The sequence below is a fragment of the Setaria viridis genome, chromosome 1 (assembly GCF_005286985.2).
Source record: "Setaria viridis chromosome 1, Setaria_viridis_v4.0, whole genome shotgun sequence".
Taxonomy (NCBI): domain Eukaryota; kingdom Viridiplantae; phylum Streptophyta; class Magnoliopsida; order Poales; family Poaceae; genus Setaria; species Setaria viridis.
This window is the reverse complement of record NC_048263.2, coordinates 39,758,588-39,775,719: the sequence shown is the minus strand read 5'-3', so window position 1 is coordinate 39,775,719 and position 17,132 is coordinate 39,758,588. Positions and strand designations below refer to the sequence as shown.

Genomic DNA, 17,132 nt, shown 5'->3' with positions numbered 1-17,132 from the left:
GGCCGCTTGACGTCGCCGCAGCGCTCGTCGAAGCCCTTGCGCTTCGGCATACCGTGCCTAGTGCCTAGTGCCTACCTCGTATGTTCTTCTCCCTATATACGGCGTGCGCCCAATGGATCTTTATACGACCAATGCAACGTGCGAACTTATGGATCGTGAGGCGATGAATCCGACTCGAAAGACCATAAAAACAATAAAATCCCAGCTCTTTTTTCTCCTAAAAACCTTGTCTGTCACCACTCACCACACTGAAGAGTCCGACTGTAGACTTTTACTGAGATAGAACATGCACAACATCACGCTGGCAATAACTGAATATCTTGGAAGTTTCAGACTCCCTATTGCTCTGAACTTGTGATTTCTTAGCATCAGAAGATCAGTATCATCAAGACCACGTACTGGAAAAGTACCGAACATTTCAGCAAAACTTGGCTGCAGTGGACCAATGTGGAATGGGTCACAGAAATATCGACGATCAGGTTAGTGAATCGAAACTAATAACTGCAGGATCTGAAGCATTCAAATCTTGATGATAGCGTTCAACGTCCACGGGTGACCGGGAACTCTTGCTCGTTCGGCCGGCACCACCGGAAACTTGCCGCCTTGACCCAGTTCGGATTAACGAGAAACTTGTTGTTGTGCCGCGCCCACCGCGCCTTCTCAGTTCCAGGATCCAGCGCGACAACATGGGTGACCGTGGCGTCGGCGTTGGCTGCGCAGACGGCACCCAGCTGCTCGGCCAGCTTCCAGATGGGGTGGTCGCCGGCGACGTACTCGAGGGGGATCACCCGGCTGAACGCCACCGTGCAGCCACGCAGCACGTCGCGCCGCACCGCCCTGATCACCTCCCTGACGTCCGAGCAGTGGCCGCCGAGGACCGAGTCGAAGAACCCCCGGTGGACGCGCTTCAGGACTTCCAGCATCACGGCCAGCGAGCCGTCGTGTTCCCTCTCGTCCCGCCTCAGCTCCGCCAGGGAGCTCACGCTGTAGCCGAACTGCCGGCAGGAGGATGCGAAGTAGAGGTACCTGTCCATCAGGATCAGGTTCTCCTTGTGCTCCGGCCAGACATAGTCCGAATCGTCGATGATCACCACCGCGACGGCCTCGGCGCCGGGGACGACGTCGAGGTTCTTCATGTCCTGCCGGGTCGATTCATCGCACGACACGATCCTCGCGCCGAAGTAGACGCCGTCCGGGTCCAGCAGCTTGACGACCGCCCTCGCGTAATCCTGACCTCCAAGGGTGTACACGTGCATTTCGAACATGGCGCTCGCCTGCTCCAGGAAGCCTCGCACGAATGGCCGCAGCTTGGTGAGCATGCGGAGGGTACGGCCGTCCAATCGGAAGAGGCCCGCGCTGGGATCATCCCTGGCGTGCCGCGTGAACCCATTGATTTCCTCGGTGGGGGAGAGCTGGCGGAACCCCGTCGAGTTGAGCAGCGTGTGATCCAGGTCGAGGATGAGGGTCAGCTTCCTTGCGCGCAGGAGGGTCTCCAGGTCGGACGCGCGCGGGATGCTCGCCGTCGCTGAAGCCGTAACCGCCGGGCTCTCCTGGATCTTCCTCCTGACTGCTGGTGCTCCTCCAGGCGGCGCGCGTCCTTCCGCATCCCCATCCTTCACCCCGCTCAGGAAGGAGAGCCCGCGGTGCGCGGGGCAGGGCGGGGCGCCTCCTTCAGCGTCCTCCTCTTTGGCCCCGCAGCGGAAGCAGAACCCGCCGACGAATCCGGGGTGCGCCGTCGCCGTTTTCCCCTTGCTTGAACATGCTCTTGCGGAGGCGGCGGCGGCGGGATCCTCGTCGTCCCATCGAGGCGGCGGCCAGGGAAGTTGGGGATCCGGCCAGCGGTCGGTGGGGTGGGGTCGGGTCGAAACGCCGGAATGAAAGGAGCGCGGGCGTTTGAGCGGCCGTGCCAATTGTTGCCGCCTTCTTCCTTCCAGTGGAAGCCGAAGCCAAGGATGGATATGAGCTGGTGGGCTTGGGCACTGCCGCAGCCTAACAGCTCTCACAAGGTGTACCTGAGGCCCAGTAGAATGTAGCCCAACCCACCCCACCGCACCGTGGCCCCGCTCAGCCGCCCTAGTTTGCCGCAATACCGCCAGCGAACGACTCCTCGCCGTCGCAGCCCTCCCTGCCCCGCGCGCGCGCCGCCTCTCGTCACCAGTGCTTTTCGCCGGCACCATCGACTCCTCGAATCTGTCACATATACCTGAGGCAGGTCCGGTTGCTGATGGTGGCCATGGCGAGGAAGGACGAGGAAGAGGGGCCCGCGGACCGCGTGCCGCACCTGCCGTGGATGCGGTACCCCGTCGACATCGACGCCTTCTCCGGCTGCCCCGTCGCGAAGCTTCCCCGCCTCGACCCGAGGTGCACTCTCCATGCTCCTTGTGATCACTTGAACAAGCGAGTCCGTAGTTTTGGTTGCTGCTCTTAGGAGTAGAACTAACTATGTGGTTTTGATTTTGATTTTGCTGTTTGTAAGTGGGCGGGGGGAATGACAGTGCGGATGCTATCTAGTTTTCACTCACGTGGAGTTAGGAGTAGGGTTGTCTTGGAATTTAGCTTGCCTTGCTTGGATGGTGGTTGCTGCTTCTGCAATTTTTTAGGTCTGAGGTACTGTTTCAACTAGTTTTATCAGCAATTGCTCGGTGGCACTCTGCTCAGTGGCGTACTTGTGTCACTGCGTGCTTAGGCATTTTGTTTTCCTCGCTCTAAGTTTTCAAATGCACTTTTAAGCTAGGAAAATGTCTGACGTGTATTTTTACCATTATAGACTGGCAGAGGCTGTGCAGAGAATGGGAATCGAATCGTTTTTCCCTGTTCAAGAAGCAGCTTGGGTGGAAACGGTTGGTCCTGGTGCTTTTGAGAGGGATGTCTGTATTAACTCTCCAACTGGATCTGGAAAAACTCTTGCTTATGCCCTACCTATTGTGCAAATGCTCTCTACACGGAAAGTAAGGTGCTTGCGTGCACTGATTGTGCTTCCTACACGGGATTTAGCCTTGCAGGTTGGTGCATTTTCCGCTTACCTTTTTGAAACTTATCGCTCCTAATCCATAGTGCTCACATTTGAGTCTGGTATCTATCCATTTCATATCAGGCCATTTAACAAATGAAAGTGTTTCCTGTTTTTAATTCAATTTCAGGTTAAAGAGGTTTTTGATGCTATTGCTCCTGTGGTGGGCTTGTCAGTAGGTTCAGCAGTTGGTCAATCGTCTATAGCAGATGAAGTTTCCAATCTTGTCAGGAAGCCCAAACAAGAGCTTTACCCAACTATCGATGAAGAATATGTCAAAATGGAACCGCAAACTAAAGTTGATATATTGGTGGCAACTCCTGGAAGACTGATGGATCACATTAATATGACAAACGGTTTCAGTCTGGAGCATCTTCAGTACCTGGTAGGCTTATTTGTAACTTTATTGCATAACTCGTTCTGCATCTCGTAAGTGCTTTGTCTGCTTACATTGTCGATAATGTTTGTTTTCTCTGAATCTTCTGTCCTCCTTCATGGAATTGTCTGTTTAAGCCTCGAAAGTCCACTGTAGTATTGTGTGTACGTAGTAGGTGGTACACTAAAAATATGAAAGGAACATGCCAGGTAGATTTTTAGTGAGATTATGCCCTGAAATTGAATTTTGGCCAGAGTGTTTACAGTTTGCTTTGTGCCAGGTTATATCAAAATATATGGTACTGCGTATGATATAATGGCATTGACGCATGATTATTCTGGGCCAATTTGTTGCAACACAAAACTACCAGATTCACCTCTTACCTTATCCTTATTATGTATGTCTTTTGGAACCATGCAGCTTGCAAGTTTCAATATAATTTGACATATTGGGTTCTTGTTGTTCCATGGAATTATTGGATTTGGAAGGGCAGCATTCTGTAGTATTTGTCCAAACATACAAACTTTCGCTTCAGCGTTTTTTAGACTGCTTTAGCCTTATTGTGTGTACTTTTCCAACTTGCTAGCACCTCATATTTCACCTATTATGTTGGGATTCAGGTCATTGATGAGACAGATAGGATGTTAAGAGAGGCTTACCAATCCTGGTTGCCAACAGTTATCCAACTTACACACTCAATTGGCCAAGATCGTTCCTGGCACGACACTGATGGGAAAACTCTACTTCATCCATTGACTACTATTAGAAGATTGTAATCCCTATTCCTAATTACATTCTCATATATTTTCCTCTTTTAGTAAAGGTCACATTGTATGCTTTTATTTTGTCCTCCCCCTCTTTTGTTAAGGTTCACAAATTTGCCCATATTCTTAGGACTTTGCATTCTTGTCGTTCCTACCATATTAACGGTCTTACACAGTGCTCTATATTTTGTTCGAGGATTTAATTAATCTACTCTGTACCATGTAGGGGTGTTGAGCGTGGGTTTAAAGGTAAATGCCATCCAAGATTAGCAAAGATAGTTTTGTCTGCTACACTGACTCAAGATCCTAGCAAGCTTTCTCAACTCGAGTTGCACCACCCCTTGTTGTTGAATAGTGGGAACAAGCGTTATAGAATTCCTACAAAACTTGAGTCCTACAAACTGGTTTGTCTCTCTCTTCGTAGCACCTTTATCTTATATCAACAGTTTTGTGCCATCCAAGCATAAAAGTACTATTGGAAATTCTTTTGTGCATACTCATATTTGTTCTACGCTGCTATTACAGATCTGTAAATCAAACTTAAAGCCACTGTCTCTCATTGTTCTTCTCCAAGAGCTGCAAGGGAACAAGTGCTTAGTTTTTACCTCATCTGTAGAATCAAGCCACAGACTAAGCACGTTGCTGGGTTTTTTTGAAGACTTGCCCTTTAAATTTAGTGAATATTCACGATTGCAGCGAGAATCTACTCGAAGGTAAGATATCTACATTACAATTGTTTAACATGGTGAATCAAAGTTTTATTTTTTCGTTGAGTTGTGGGTGAGTAGCCATATCAAGATTAGCAAGATAAGAATGGGAGTCCTGTTTCTACTTGGATCTGCCTCACTAAAGTGCTGTGGGTCATAATTATTCGTTTACATGAATGTGAATTTAGAAAACAATTACTTGAAAAGTATGTGTTTTAGTGATGATAGGATCAGAGAATGATATGATGAAGTTGAGCTCATCCCCACCTTGAGACATTACTTGTTATGGGATGTTATGGCCATGGGCTACACCCATGTGGCAGATTAAATTAGGAATAGGTCATACAGTAGGAATAAATAGATCATACAGTATGAATAGGTGTTTTTTTTAATAAATTAGGGATAGATATCAATTTTGTTTCTATATTAGTAGACAATGGTACCTTAGGCGACTGCTATCCTAGCCGATGCCATTATATTAATTGAATTTCTCTCCTGCAGGAAGACACTGGAGGCCTTCAAGGAAGGGGAAATCGATGTTCTAATTGGTACCGATAGAATGGCTCGTGGAATACATATTGATGGTTTAAGATATGTTATCAATTATGATATGCCACCATATGTGAAAACATATATACATCGAGCGGGTCGGACTGCAAGAGCAGGGGAGTCTGGTTCCTGCTACACCTTTTTAAGAAAACATGAGGTAATGCTCTGCCGAACAACAATAGGTAGCTTTCCCGATGCCTGTTTATGCATGATTATATTGTGAAAAGGTTGCAATCTCATTCTCCTTCCTGTCTGGCTGTACCCCTGAAGTTAGACTCATGGACTGCAAGCTGAGTATTTATTGACCTGCTGGATGTTAGTTTAGTACCATATGATTTGGTGTGGAAAGCTGTTATAGGGGCACTGCCCAGTACTAACTACTAAGCAGTAAGCACTGAGGTTTCCTGACTTGCGTTAGGACTTAAGAATGCATAAAGCACTTTGATCTCCATTCTAGAGTGAAATATAGCTTTATACACTACTAGATGTCTCCGTTTTATTACCAGAAGACCAGGCAACTGGATTATACCCAGAGCAGTTGCAATTAGAGTATATAGTTTATGATTTTTTTAATTTCCATTCTGGTTTGCTGAGCTGAATGTTTTATAGGTTAAAACTTTTGACAAAATGCTCAAGAAGGCTGACAATGCTAGCTGCAATCTTCATTCATTGCCTGAGGAATCAATAGAAACACTTCGTCCAGTTTTCTCCAGTGGTGAGATAATGGTCCTTCTGTAATTAGGATGTGCTGGTCTTTAATTACTTCTCACCTATAATTTTAACATCCCATTCATTCTAACTATTGTCATCTTCTTGTTCGGTTTAAAAGCTCTGAAAAAACTGGAGGAGTCTCTGGAATCAGAAGCAGGAAAGAAATCTAATTCAGGAGATAAAATTCCAAGTGGTTCTAAACGAAAGAGAACAAACCAGAAGTGAAGCAATAGATTAGCTTTAGTTCTGAAGTGTTGATGTCGCATCTGCATTTGCTACACAGATTTGGTAAGATCTACTCTCTGAGATGTCAATATGCCATGCAGTTTTTCTACAGTACCATTATATTTGTTTTTCTTATGTTCAGTATAATGATGGTGAAAAGAAGCTATGAGGCAATTATTCCCAGTTAAAATGGGCTAGAATGGTGCATGATAAACCTGTACTTTGAAGTGTGCTTGACTTTGATGAATCAAATTTGGGATTGAACCTGGTCATTCTGAGCTGGACTTGAAAATTTGAGCCAAATCTTTATTCTACTATTTAACTTGTTAATATATCCAGCCCTTACATCATATAGAGTCCATTAACTTTTCCTGCTTCCTTGATATGTATGCATCTCTTATGAGGTCTTGCATTCCAGCCAGTTCGTTCTCCACTAGCAAAAGATGGTTATATATGGTACTTGACTAAAGTCACCATATTCTTCTGTTGTGACATCAGACCTTTACATCTAGTGGCTATTGCCACGTCTTGAAAACTTTAGAAATCAGGAATAATGAGAGTTCGTGAAAGTTTGTGTAGAAAATATCTTCCACCTGTATGAGCAAAATTTTTACATTCAGCATAATTGATCAGAATTCAGAACTAAATAATATCCCACATCTTTTATCATACTTACCCACTAAGTCTCCACTGACTTTTTTGGTTATTCAGATCCGAGAATGAAACCTTGAAGAATCCTACCTGTGCAGAAGATCTAATTTCACAAGCTTATTAATTTTACTGCTGTACTACTTTTCTTTTTGGCAGCCAGCATGGCTTGTTAATATCTGGGTGGCATAATTTCAGTTTCCTACTTTTCTGTATGCCCATATCATCTAGGTAGTTCTGAGCCCCAACAATTCTGTAACTGGCTCGTCGTTCATTATGGATACCCAAAGTAAGACTGATGATTTCATATGTTTGCTGTGCAATGTGCTGTCCTATCTCTGCGCAGCTTTCGCCATACTGCAACAGGTCGATCCATTTTGATGAATGGCACAGTAAATTTCTTGGTCTTTGGAGTTTGGACAGTTGGAAAAGTATCCTTCTTTCCCTTCTGTGGTGTTCATCATTCACTGTGCATTTATGGCTGGAAGGAGGCCACCCCCAAAGAAAAAGTTTGGTACCTTCACATCAATGTATCGGGCACTCGTAACCTTTCAGTTATGCTTTACACTTGGAATATTCCTTTCTGTCTTTGTCAATAAAACATTTTTTACTCAATTATTTAGTGTGCCATTGATCGGGAAATGTCAAACTAGCAGATCTCTCACATGAAAACACCATTTCCTTTGTTCCAACTTTCAACATAATTTTTTTTCTTGGTAACATTGGGAGATCTCATCTGCATCCTTGCAAAAGTTTGCAATGGTCTGTGGTCCAGTTTTGGACTGCCTTCCCTTGTGTTGCCCTTGTTCACTAGAGCTGTCAATGGGAGTTGTTTAAAGCATGATCAAAGATGCCCTTCATTTACTTCACCAACGTGGGTGCATCTCCTACCAGGATCCTTCAATCGGCTGCTGGTATCAGGTAAATATGCCCATGATCCTCTCTTCTCCATTTGTTTACTCGCAGCCAGCCCATTGCGACGGGCAAATTGAAGGCAGGGAGGGAATATTGCCACTTAGTAGCACGCATGCACGACCTCATTCCCTTGCCCTTCCCGTATCATATCATACAACCGTGTTATCGCCAGCGCTGCAATCATTAACGCTGTATGAGGCGGTTAAGGAAAACTACCTGTTGAATGTCCTTGCCGTCTGATGGGATACATGATGCTCCCCAAATAGACCTTGACTTATTCTGTTTTCTAAGGTTTGTTGGGATCATTTGTCCTGAGCATTTGTTCTTCCCGCTTCAAGCCTCAGCCTGGCAGGGTTCAAAACCTCTCTAATTTGAAACTTTTGCATTTGAACTTATGCTCGGTTTCTCGTATCAAGCATTCTCCATGCGTCTTTTCCGCCAGTGTCCAGTATTTGTGCAACTGCTCATACATGTATGTTTGCAAATATAGTATTAGGGTACATCCTGCACACAGAGTGCTATTACAGGTGTGTGTGTGTGTGTGTGTGTGTGTGTGTGTGTGTGTGTGTGTGTGTGTGTGTGTATTCAACTCATTATCATTTGCAAACAGTCACCATATAGGCATAAACCTCTGTAAGTAGCCATACCCTACAAAATAAGCACCTTATCGGTCCTCCCCTGTATAATATTACATCAGGGAAGGCTTTATGTGCTTAGCTTTAAGGTACACTCTCTATATCTAAGGTTATCTGGTGGTCCGAAAGGCACCTAATTTCAGCAGTAGAGAGGAGACTTTGCAGCTCATCTGTAATGAAACAGCATGCCTCTGCCCGGTTCTCACATACTCTTTCATATTGTTGACCAGCTTTGCACTTGATACCGCCCTAACATCCATTTGATAATTTTGTACGCGGGATGGGATATGAATACGATCCTTTGGACCAATAATTTGGATTCCTCCTCACCTCCACCTAACAAGAGACACGACAGCTCCGCGACAAATTTAGCAGAAAAGAAAGCTATGGATCAGAGGAGCAGCTCATAGCCCAAAAGGAGGAGGAGAGGCCAGTAAAGAGATCAGAAAAGCTATTTTGCAAGAACATGAAAAGATGGAGCTAAAGGTTGCATGATTAAACATCATTTCTTATAAACAAACAAAAGGGGCCAGGAAAGGTGAAGGGAAAAGGCCTGCTGTGCCATTTGACAATTCCACCCCTCCAAGACCACCTTCTGAGCACACAACCTCCCGACAAGTCAAGAACACTGCCTTCACTGTTTACTGCCGGCACCAGCATCCTTGCCGGTCCGGGAGTCGTCGCCACCGGCGCCATTCATCAATGGAGGCGACGCAGGATTGCTACCTTCATGTCCGAGACCTCTAGCGCCGCCCATTGAACCAATGGAGGGGCGGGATAGGAGGGACGACGATGTGGCAGAGGAGATGGCTGAGGCTAGAGAGATCGGCATCAGGCAGAGCCCCTTGCCCTGCAGGTACTGCATGGCGGTGCCCATGTCCTCCTCCATCAACCTGGCCACTTGTTGCTCCGTCACCTTCAGGCTGCTGCCACCATTTTCACCATTGTTGCCACCGTTGGCGGCATTGCCATCTCCACTGTCGCTTGTACCATTTCCATTCCCATTACCCTGCAACAAGGATTTGAATTTTGATGCGATGGCAAATTGGCTGATGCACAAGATAATAAAAACTGATGGGCAGTTTTTCACTCAAGATGATAAAAATAATCTATGGGCATTTTGTCAAATTTCGTTTGGTTGACCTTACAGCAGCCGAGACATGTTCAGGATCGGTGTTACGGATTCTCCTAAGTGGGCTAGTAGCTTCTACAGCTTAAATGCTTGATCGGTACTCCCTCCGTTCCAAATTGTAGGTCGTTTTGGCTTTTCTAGGTGCATAGTTTTTGCTATGCATATAGATATAGTGTATGTCTAGATGCATAATAATATCTAGGAATCTAGAAAAGCTAAAACGACCTACAATTTGGAACGGAGGAAACGGAGGAAGTACTACCTTGTAATCACTTTTCAGGCGTGTTTTTCCTTTTTGGCTTGGGTCCTTAACAACAAAGATTCCTACATACTTTTTCCGATGTGTTGGCCACTAATGCTTGATCAGTTCCTTAAGCAAAGTTCTGACACATATCTCCTTTTGATTTCGTGCAAATCAGTAAGCATGCTGTTTGGTTTTAGTAGCTCTTTTTGGTGACTTTTAGCCGTGCCAAAGCAACTGCAACAAGATTTGAGATATTGATATCCTATTTTGTAGACTTCATCAGGGATCAACTTTAGACCAACATGAATAATTTTTCGATGGGTTGAACGATTCTTAAATGGATCGGAATGCAAACTTTAAAGATGACAAAATCATTAGTATCTAATTGCACCTAACCAATGGTCAAAAGGATAGCACTTTCCACGTTCGCTTTGTGCTTCAGTGAACATCATTAGAGCATTTCAGGGTTCAACATGCTTGGCCCACAAAAATTAGTTAGCTTGTGGCTTGTATCAATTGGGTCATTGCTGGCGCTTTAGTTTTAAAAATAAAAGATCGTATAACACAACCATAGGTACCTCTGATGACATGTTAGCAACTAGAGGGCCGACCCCTGCAGCTCCGCCTAAACGGCTCATGCTAAGAACCTGCAACAGTGGGAAACATTTGAGGCGGAATCATGAACTTTAAGTTGTTTTGAGTGCCCAAATTATGAGCAGAATTTAGGAACCCATCCCACAGTAACCTAGCTAGGTGTAGGAAAGCAGATGTACCTTGACTTGGAGCTGGAGGAACTTCACATAATCAATGATCTCATCGAGCATCGATGCCTTGTCGGTCTGCAAACAAAATTCCATATGATCATTTTAGCGACAGTGATCTATGTCCATTCTAGATTGTGCTATGTAAGCTCCATCGACTAAGACACGACAAGTGATGTTTTTATTCCCAAAGGTCAGCAGAACAACATTCGTTATTGCTTTATGATACTCTTAACAGTGTCTGCAAGTTGTGCCAAAAAGGATCTCAGATGTGCCGGTGTAAGCTCCAGGACAACTGTAGCACGTGGTGTTCGTGGGGAGCTGAAGCTGGAGTGTTAGGCAATTCTCATGTCTCCCGCTTTACCAGTTTTTTGCAGCCCTCCCAGGCTCCCCTAACTCAAGCAAGGTATGCCTCCAAGTTCATGTATATCTGTGCATTTTATACCAAAACCTAGTTAGCCTGCCATTCCCCTCACGAGCTACAATTATCTAGGAATCTGCTTAGTTTTGTGGCATTCCCCTCATGGGCCATTCCCCTGCCAATGATCAACGTTCCCCCATATAATGGCATTAGTTTTGTGGCCTTAGTGGCAGCAGAATTTTTACAACTGCAAGTGCATGAATTCTGCTTCGTTCTATTGCTTAGAAATGACAGTAGAATTTTTGCTAGTGCATGATGCTTAAAAGTTCGGACTTCATCATGTTTACATTCTCCAACGGAAGCCCGACACGTGTCGCATCCTCCCAGAGCAGTAAAGTGGGCAAATGCACCATAGTATGCCTCAACTACCATGTTTTCCTATTCTATGATGCACTCATTGTTTGACACTTTTATTTACTATAATCTTACATATTGGAGAGCATAGCACGTTATACTAAAACAACTCAAGATAGTGTTTCATCCAAAGACTCAATTTAAGGAAAATTGTACTCGTACAGCACACCACAGTGCAAAAAAGAAATGAATGCATCCTCACCACATTTCAAGGAAAGCTTCCTGCTACTTTGTTCAAAAGAAAGGGCAAAAGGAGAAAAGGAGGGGAGAAAAGAGAGGAAAATTTGGTCTACCTTGTTGGCGTTAGGGACCAGCTCCTGCAACGCCTTCATCCTCTCAGCTATCCTCTCCCTCCGGAGCTGCAACAAACGCATGGCGAGAGTGAGCAAGAAGACACAGCTGAAGAAGAAGATCAAAACGATTAGTCCTGCTCCTGCAGGCTATCTCTGATTCTCTGCTGAAACCCAAATTTATGGCCAAAATTTGCAGTTTAAATTGGAGCAAGCGACAGTGAAATTGAGGCCCGTGGCAGGTCAAACTGGCGTCCGAGAATTGTGGGGCTCCAGGCACAAGAACACAGGAGGCATACACATACACAGTGATGCAGGCATTAAAAAACTGAGGGAGAAGGGAAAGGTGGTGGGAGAGTGGCGTACACGTTCGGCGATGCTGTGAGGGTCAGTCGCTTGTCCCCTCCTCGCCCGCACGCGCTGCTGTCGCGGTGGCGCTGCCCCTCCGCCCGACGGCGCTCCGGCGGCCGGTGCGCCTGTGGGTGCCGACCCGCCGCCACCCGCGGCCGCGCCTCCCCCGAAGCTCTGCGCCGGCATTGATCCGCCCTTTGACCACACGAGGAGAAAAGACACGGTTTTTTCAGCCCAATTGATCAACCAAGAAAACCAAACTAGCCGAGCAAAGTGAAGAACTAGCTTTGCCAGTTGCTCGCGCCATGAGTGAAGAAGCAAAGTGACTGTCGGATAATTGGGAGTGCAATCGTGTCCTGATGAGCGGGACGCGGCCGTACCTGTCCGAACGGCGGTTGCACGGCGGCGGCGGCGCCATGCATCCCGGCGGCTCCGAACCCGTTGTACAGGGCCTGCTCGCCTCCCTGCAAAACCCCAAACGAACCATGTCAAAGAAGACGGGCAAAACGGAAGCTTTCCAGGAGGCAAGCAGAGCAGAATTAAGAATCTCACAGCGGCATTGGGGGACTTGAAGGCGGCGTCCATGTCCTCCCTCGCCCGGTCGGTGAACAGCGGCAGCGGCAGGAACCCCGCGGCGCCGGCGTCCTCCCCGCCGGCGAGGCCGTGCAGGTCGCTGAGGTGGAGCATGATGGGCTTGTCCCCGCCGATCTGGTGGTGGCGGAGGCGGGAGGCGAGGAGCGCGGACTCGTCGAACGCCGCTGGGTCCTCGGAAGCCCCCGCGGGGAGTTCCCAGGGGGACTTGCCGGAGCCGAGCTCGGACCACGCGGTCGGCAGCGTGGACAGCATCTGGTCGAAGAAGTCGTCCTGCCCGCCGCCGCCGCCCTGCATTTCGCGGCCGCTCGGCTGCATGGGTGTTGGGTGCCGGCTGGCGAGGCGGCTCCTTCTTGGCAAGAACCTGTTGCAGGGAGAGGGGGGAGAAGGGTAGGGTGGTAATGGCGGTGGTGACTGGTGAGGGGGGAGACGGGAGAGAGCCGAGAGCGAGAGGAAAGGCGCTCGTTGGGCTCGAAAGGAAGCGAGCGAAGAGGGGCTTGCAGCGTGCGGGGGCGTTTTATAATCGTGCTTTTACGTGGACAAATAATGGTGTCCTGATGTTGCGAAACTGTGCAGGGAGGCCCTTGGACTACATGGGAATTCTGCAGTGGCCCCTTAAGCAGAGTGATCTACCTGCAAAGGTACAACATCCACAGACAGGAGTGTTGAACTCCTGCCATGGTAAGTAGGAGCTGACGAGCTTTGGCCTGTTGCCATGGCAGCGATCACATCCATGACCATGAGAATTGAGATGGGATAGGAAGGAAGCTGCTGTCAAGTCATCAGGTGAGGCGTTTGATTCCCCCGTTGTCGTGCACTTGACCCCATGCCGCATTTGACCCCACTGCAAAAGAGTTCCCCTTCCATTTCGTTCCCTCCGCTGGCGCTGGCCCGCTGCAATGGCGAGGTCGCACGATGAACGGACGGTGAAACTACTGAGACTATCAAGCTTGCCAAGAGGGTTTGATGTGAGGCGAGATATTTTCTATGGGAATTCCTTCCGGAGGGATCAGAAATCGCGAGCGAGATTTCGGTCTCTCGGGGCATCGGAACAAAGCGATGGCTGACAAGCGAGAGCAAAAGCCAACAACAGCAGCACTGCAGCAGGCCGTCATGATCATCACAGGCTCAGTCCTACGCCTCCCTACTGGCTACTGTGCCTGGGTGCAGGGCTGTAGGAGCAGATGCAGAGCAGGGACAAGACAAAACACGCTCTGCCGCTTCTTTTTCTCTCGCAGGAGAGGAGAGGACGACCCGCGACTTCCTTTGTCCTCTCCTCCCTCTATCTGTCAGTATCACATCTGCTGACTCGTTCGTCACTAGCTATTAACAAATCTGCTTGTCATGCCAACACGTCCCGGGTACCGGTCGGGTACGTTTCTACTCGCGACAGCGTCATGTCGAGCCTAATTTGCTGGTTGCGTGATCGCTCAGGATTATGCTATCTGTCGCAGTCTTATGACGCATACCTCGTAAACACGTCATGGTTTTCCTTCAGAGAGATGCCATGGCCAATACTTGGACACGCGAAGCATGAGCTTGTAGAGTCATGGCAACACTGGAATGGCCATGGAAGATGGAACTCTGCAGCACCAACAGACTCAAGCAGGTTGGTTGGGGGCGTAGTCATTGAGGAAAACGGAAAGAAGACCGCCTGTCTGCCTCAATCAATGCAAGTGCTTGTATACATACAATACACACTGCTGGAAGTTTTTTTTTTTTGAATAATTACTGCTGGAAGATTTGGAAGGAGACGAGCCCCTGAGTCGATCTTTAATTTGAGGGGAAGTGTTTTTTCTTCAGACTGTTTGTGTAATACCTATTTCTTTTTCTAAAGCTTTGATTCTTTGGATCAGAAGCTTGGAATTTCTTTTTTTCTTTTTTTTTTTTTGAAACCTGTAGTGGTTAGAGCACTGCCATATCATATAAGAAGAAGAGAAGCCGTCGAATTTTACAAATACGATATTACATAATAATAAAAGGTCTCTCTTCTCTCTTTTCTGTCAGACTAAACATGAATGATACTAGTTGATCACCGGTGCACCACACGCGCTCTGTCGAAGAGCAATCTCCTCCTTGATCATTGTGAATACCCTTTGTGGCGTTGAAAGAACTCCCTGGAATATACGTCGATTTCTTTCGTTCCACAAGTTCGAGCAGGTGTAGATCATAACCGCAGCTACCGCCCTCCTCTTCTCCTTTGGCACTGAATGTATTGAGACCCACCACCATTCTTGAAGATCAGTTGTCATCGGCAAAGGAACCAAGTTGCTTGTCCAGGAGTGCACTAACTGCCATACCTGAAGAGCAAAGGGGCACATGATACACATACGTTTGGCCGTTTCATCCTCTCCCTGACAAAGTGCACAGAGGGGATTGCATGGCCAGTTTCTAAGAAGCAGTTTATCGGTCGTTAGAATTTTGCTCCGCAGCATTAGCCAACCGAAAAAGCGATGCTTGCCTTCAACCTTGGCCTTCCATATAGCCTGAGCATCAAAGGAGCAATAAGCTCCTCTGAACTGAATTGCAGGCTGATTTGGCCGTGTACTCACCATGGGCTGTCCACCTCCACACTATCTCGTCTTGGGAATTAGAGAGATTGACTTGCTGTATGAGATCCCATAGTGTCACGAATTCAGTCATCTCACTGGCTGTAGTCATCCTCCATAAACCCCGAGTTCTGTTTTGGTTTGCAATTTCATCACTAACTGTTCTGTGCTTTCTCCAAGCTAGCTTGTACAGTTCTGGAGCGATATCTCTCGGTGCTCTGCCATCTAACCAGCTTGAATTCTAGAATTCGGCCTTTTGCCCATTTCCCACAATGATAGAAGTGCTGGCCCTAAACAACTGCTGGTCGAGATCATTTACAGGAGCTTCAGAACCAACCCAAGGTCGATCAGGATCTTTCCATTGGTACCAAATCCATCTCTTGTGATGCTTAGCCAGAGGAACCACCTCATCTAGAATAGAATGGTGCGACATGCAGCCGCGCCATGAATTTTGATGAGATAAAACCATTCCTCACTATATTGCATTTCGTAAGAGATGAGGTTGCAATATATCAACACATTCTATTCTTAAGCCCATCTCCCATATCGAACGCCCTATTAATTAGTAACACTTGTTCCCATTTTATCAAAAAAAAAGAGAGAGAAAGAAACAACAACAAGAAGCAAAGCCTCTTTGGAGCCAGTGAGTTTTATCCTTGGTTCCTGCGGGAATTTAGCAGTTAATTTCTTGTGATTGCTATGTAAAAAAAATGGGTATTTACTATTTCATTCATGCATGCACCCTAATTCCTTAAGATGCTATTAATACGTCGCTCCAAAGATAGAAGAAGCAAAGAGCAAGCTCGTCAAGTAATCGCCACATAAAAAGTAGTAATCCGTAAAGCCAAAAATAATATTCAGGGTATCCCCACGTCTCCTCCATGGGCATAATTTAGCCAGAATAATGATGGTATTACCAGCTAGCAAATGCAAAGTGCGGTTCTAATGTATCCAAGGTTCTATATCTCTTATAAAGTGACAGAGTATTACCACATGGTTATCTATGACGACTTACTAGTAGTGACAAATCAAAGAGGTTCTTACGCCTTTATTTAGCTAGGATGGCCTAGCCCGACGACTCAACTGATCAGATTCCTCGATCGAAAAGGCATGGGTGACAAGGCCTTACGACCAATAGCAAAGGTGAGCAGAAAGAGACCGGTTAATTAGAGTATACCTCCCTTATTCCTTGTCAACTTTTTATCTGATAAGAAAGAAGTTAAAATATAATTGTCAAAAGGCAAGCATTTTTACTATGCCATAGCTACCAGAAAAATATAATGCATCGCTCTCACTCAAGTCTTTTTACTAGCAATTTTCATACAACCAAAAAGCCATGGCGGTTTTGACACGTCACTGGAATTGCACTCTGATGGAGACCTGGACACTCCGAAGATAAAATACTTGAGATAGAGGCATCAGACATGGCACCGATGGAGAGGAATCAAATGATCGAGCACGTCCGTCCACCCGTGTTAGCATTAGATATCGTAATGCATGATGCGCTAATTATGTATAGTCAAAAGGGAGTCGAGGCCGACTAGATTAAGAAATGTTTTTGGGCCCTGGAAGAGATGCACCGGCAGACCAAAGCCAGCATGAACAAGGCGGCGGCATTAATTGCAGCAACATATATTCTTCTTGTTGGTCAGTTGGTGTTAACAGAAGTGAGATCGAGAGGTTGAAGAAGAAGATGGTGCGGAAGTAGTGGCGGTTCCTTCATCACTTGCATTAATTGCGTTCGTGCGTGCGTGTCCAATCAGATCTTCTCGCGCCATATCTAATGGCCCGTGGATTGGTTTAAAGCTCACTGTTTCCACAAAAGCAAACTCCAGCTAAGGTAAAACTGCCTAGGAGAAAATAACTGGTGAATTTCTGGATCCTTGTCACCAGTCGCAA

General features: G+C 46.7%; 3 protein-coding genes across 4 annotated transcripts; 1 reads left to right on the top strand and 2 right to left on the bottom strand.

Moving 5' to 3' along the window:
* Window positions 1-482: 482 nt before the first annotated feature.
* LOC117856828 (RNA polymerase II C-terminal domain phosphatase-like 4) lies at window positions 483-2,177 on the bottom strand. The gene has a single exon (XM_034739250.2). It carries the CDS (start codon window positions 2,175-2,177, stop codon window positions 540-542), a length of 1,638 nt encoding a protein of 545 aa, XP_034595141.1. The 3' UTR covers window positions 483-539.
* LOC117841382 (DEAD-box ATP-dependent RNA helicase 1) lies at window positions 2,071-7,605 on the top strand. 2 transcript variants are annotated; one of them, XM_034721733.2, is made up of 10 exons: window positions 2,071-2,361; window positions 2,768-3,002; window positions 3,141-3,395; window positions 4,007-4,158; window positions 4,377-4,554; window positions 4,676-4,863; window positions 5,359-5,563; window positions 6,016-6,121; window positions 6,236-6,405; window positions 7,337-7,605. In XM_034721733.2, the coding sequence occupies exons 1-9, from the start codon at window positions 2,225-2,227 to the stop codon at window positions 6,340-6,342; spliced, it is 1,563 nt and encodes a 520-aa protein (XP_034577624.1). In that variant the 5' UTR covers window positions 2,071-2,224; the 3' UTR covers window positions 6,343-6,405; window positions 7,337-7,605. The 2 variants fall into 2 exon arrangements, with proteins under 2 accessions (XP_034577624.1, XP_034577623.1); XM_034721732.2 differs by lacking the exon at window positions 7,337-7,605 and adding an exon at window positions 7,054-7,299 and having other exon boundaries at window positions 2,072-2,361.
* A 1,369-nt stretch (window positions 7,606-8,974) lies between these two features.
* Window positions 8,975-13,331, bottom strand: LOC117841383 (bHLH transcription factor RHL1). The gene is made up of 7 exons (XM_034721735.2): window positions 12,646-13,331; window positions 12,474-12,557; window positions 12,109-12,288; window positions 11,746-11,811; window positions 10,690-10,755; window positions 10,495-10,563; window positions 8,975-9,549 (listed from the first exon to the last, which is right to left on the bottom strand). Exons 1-7 carry the CDS (start codon window positions 13,000-13,002, stop codon window positions 9,175-9,177), a joined length of 1,197 nt encoding a protein of 398 aa, XP_034577626.1. The 5' UTR covers window positions 13,003-13,331; the 3' UTR covers window positions 8,975-9,174.
* Between the last annotated feature and the right edge of the window lie 3,801 nt (window positions 13,332-17,132).

Bases quoted from the DNA above. Each gene is read 5' to 3' on its own strand.
- LOC117841383 (XM_034721735.2), bottom strand. From the start codon at position 13,002: ATGCAGCCGAGCGGCCGCGAAATGCAGGGCGGCGGCGGCGGGCAGGAC. The intron at 12,558-12,645 runs GTGAGATTCTTA...GGGGTTTTGCAG, and splicing joins TCAAGTCCCCCAATGCCGCT to GGAGGCGAGCAGGCCCTGTA. The intron at 12,289-12,473 runs GTACGGCCGCGT...GTGTGGTCAAAG, and splicing joins TGCAACCGCCGTTCGGACAG to GGCGGATCAATGCCGGCGCA.
- LOC117841382 (XM_034721733.2), top strand. From the start codon at position 2,225: ATGGTGGCCATGGCGAGGAAGGACGAGGAAGAGGGGCCCGCGGACCGC. The intron at 2,362-2,767 runs GTGCACTCTCCA...TTACCATTATAG, and splicing joins CTTCCCCGCCTCGACCCGAG to ACTGGCAGAGGCTGTGCAGA. The intron at 3,003-3,140 runs GTTGGTGCATTT...ATTCAATTTCAG, and splicing joins CACGGGATTTAGCCTTGCAG to GTTAAAGAGGTTTTTGATGC.
- LOC117856828 (XM_034739250.2), bottom strand. From the start codon at position 2,177: ATGGTGCCGGCGAAAAGCACTGGTGACGAGAGGCGGCGCGCGCGCGGG.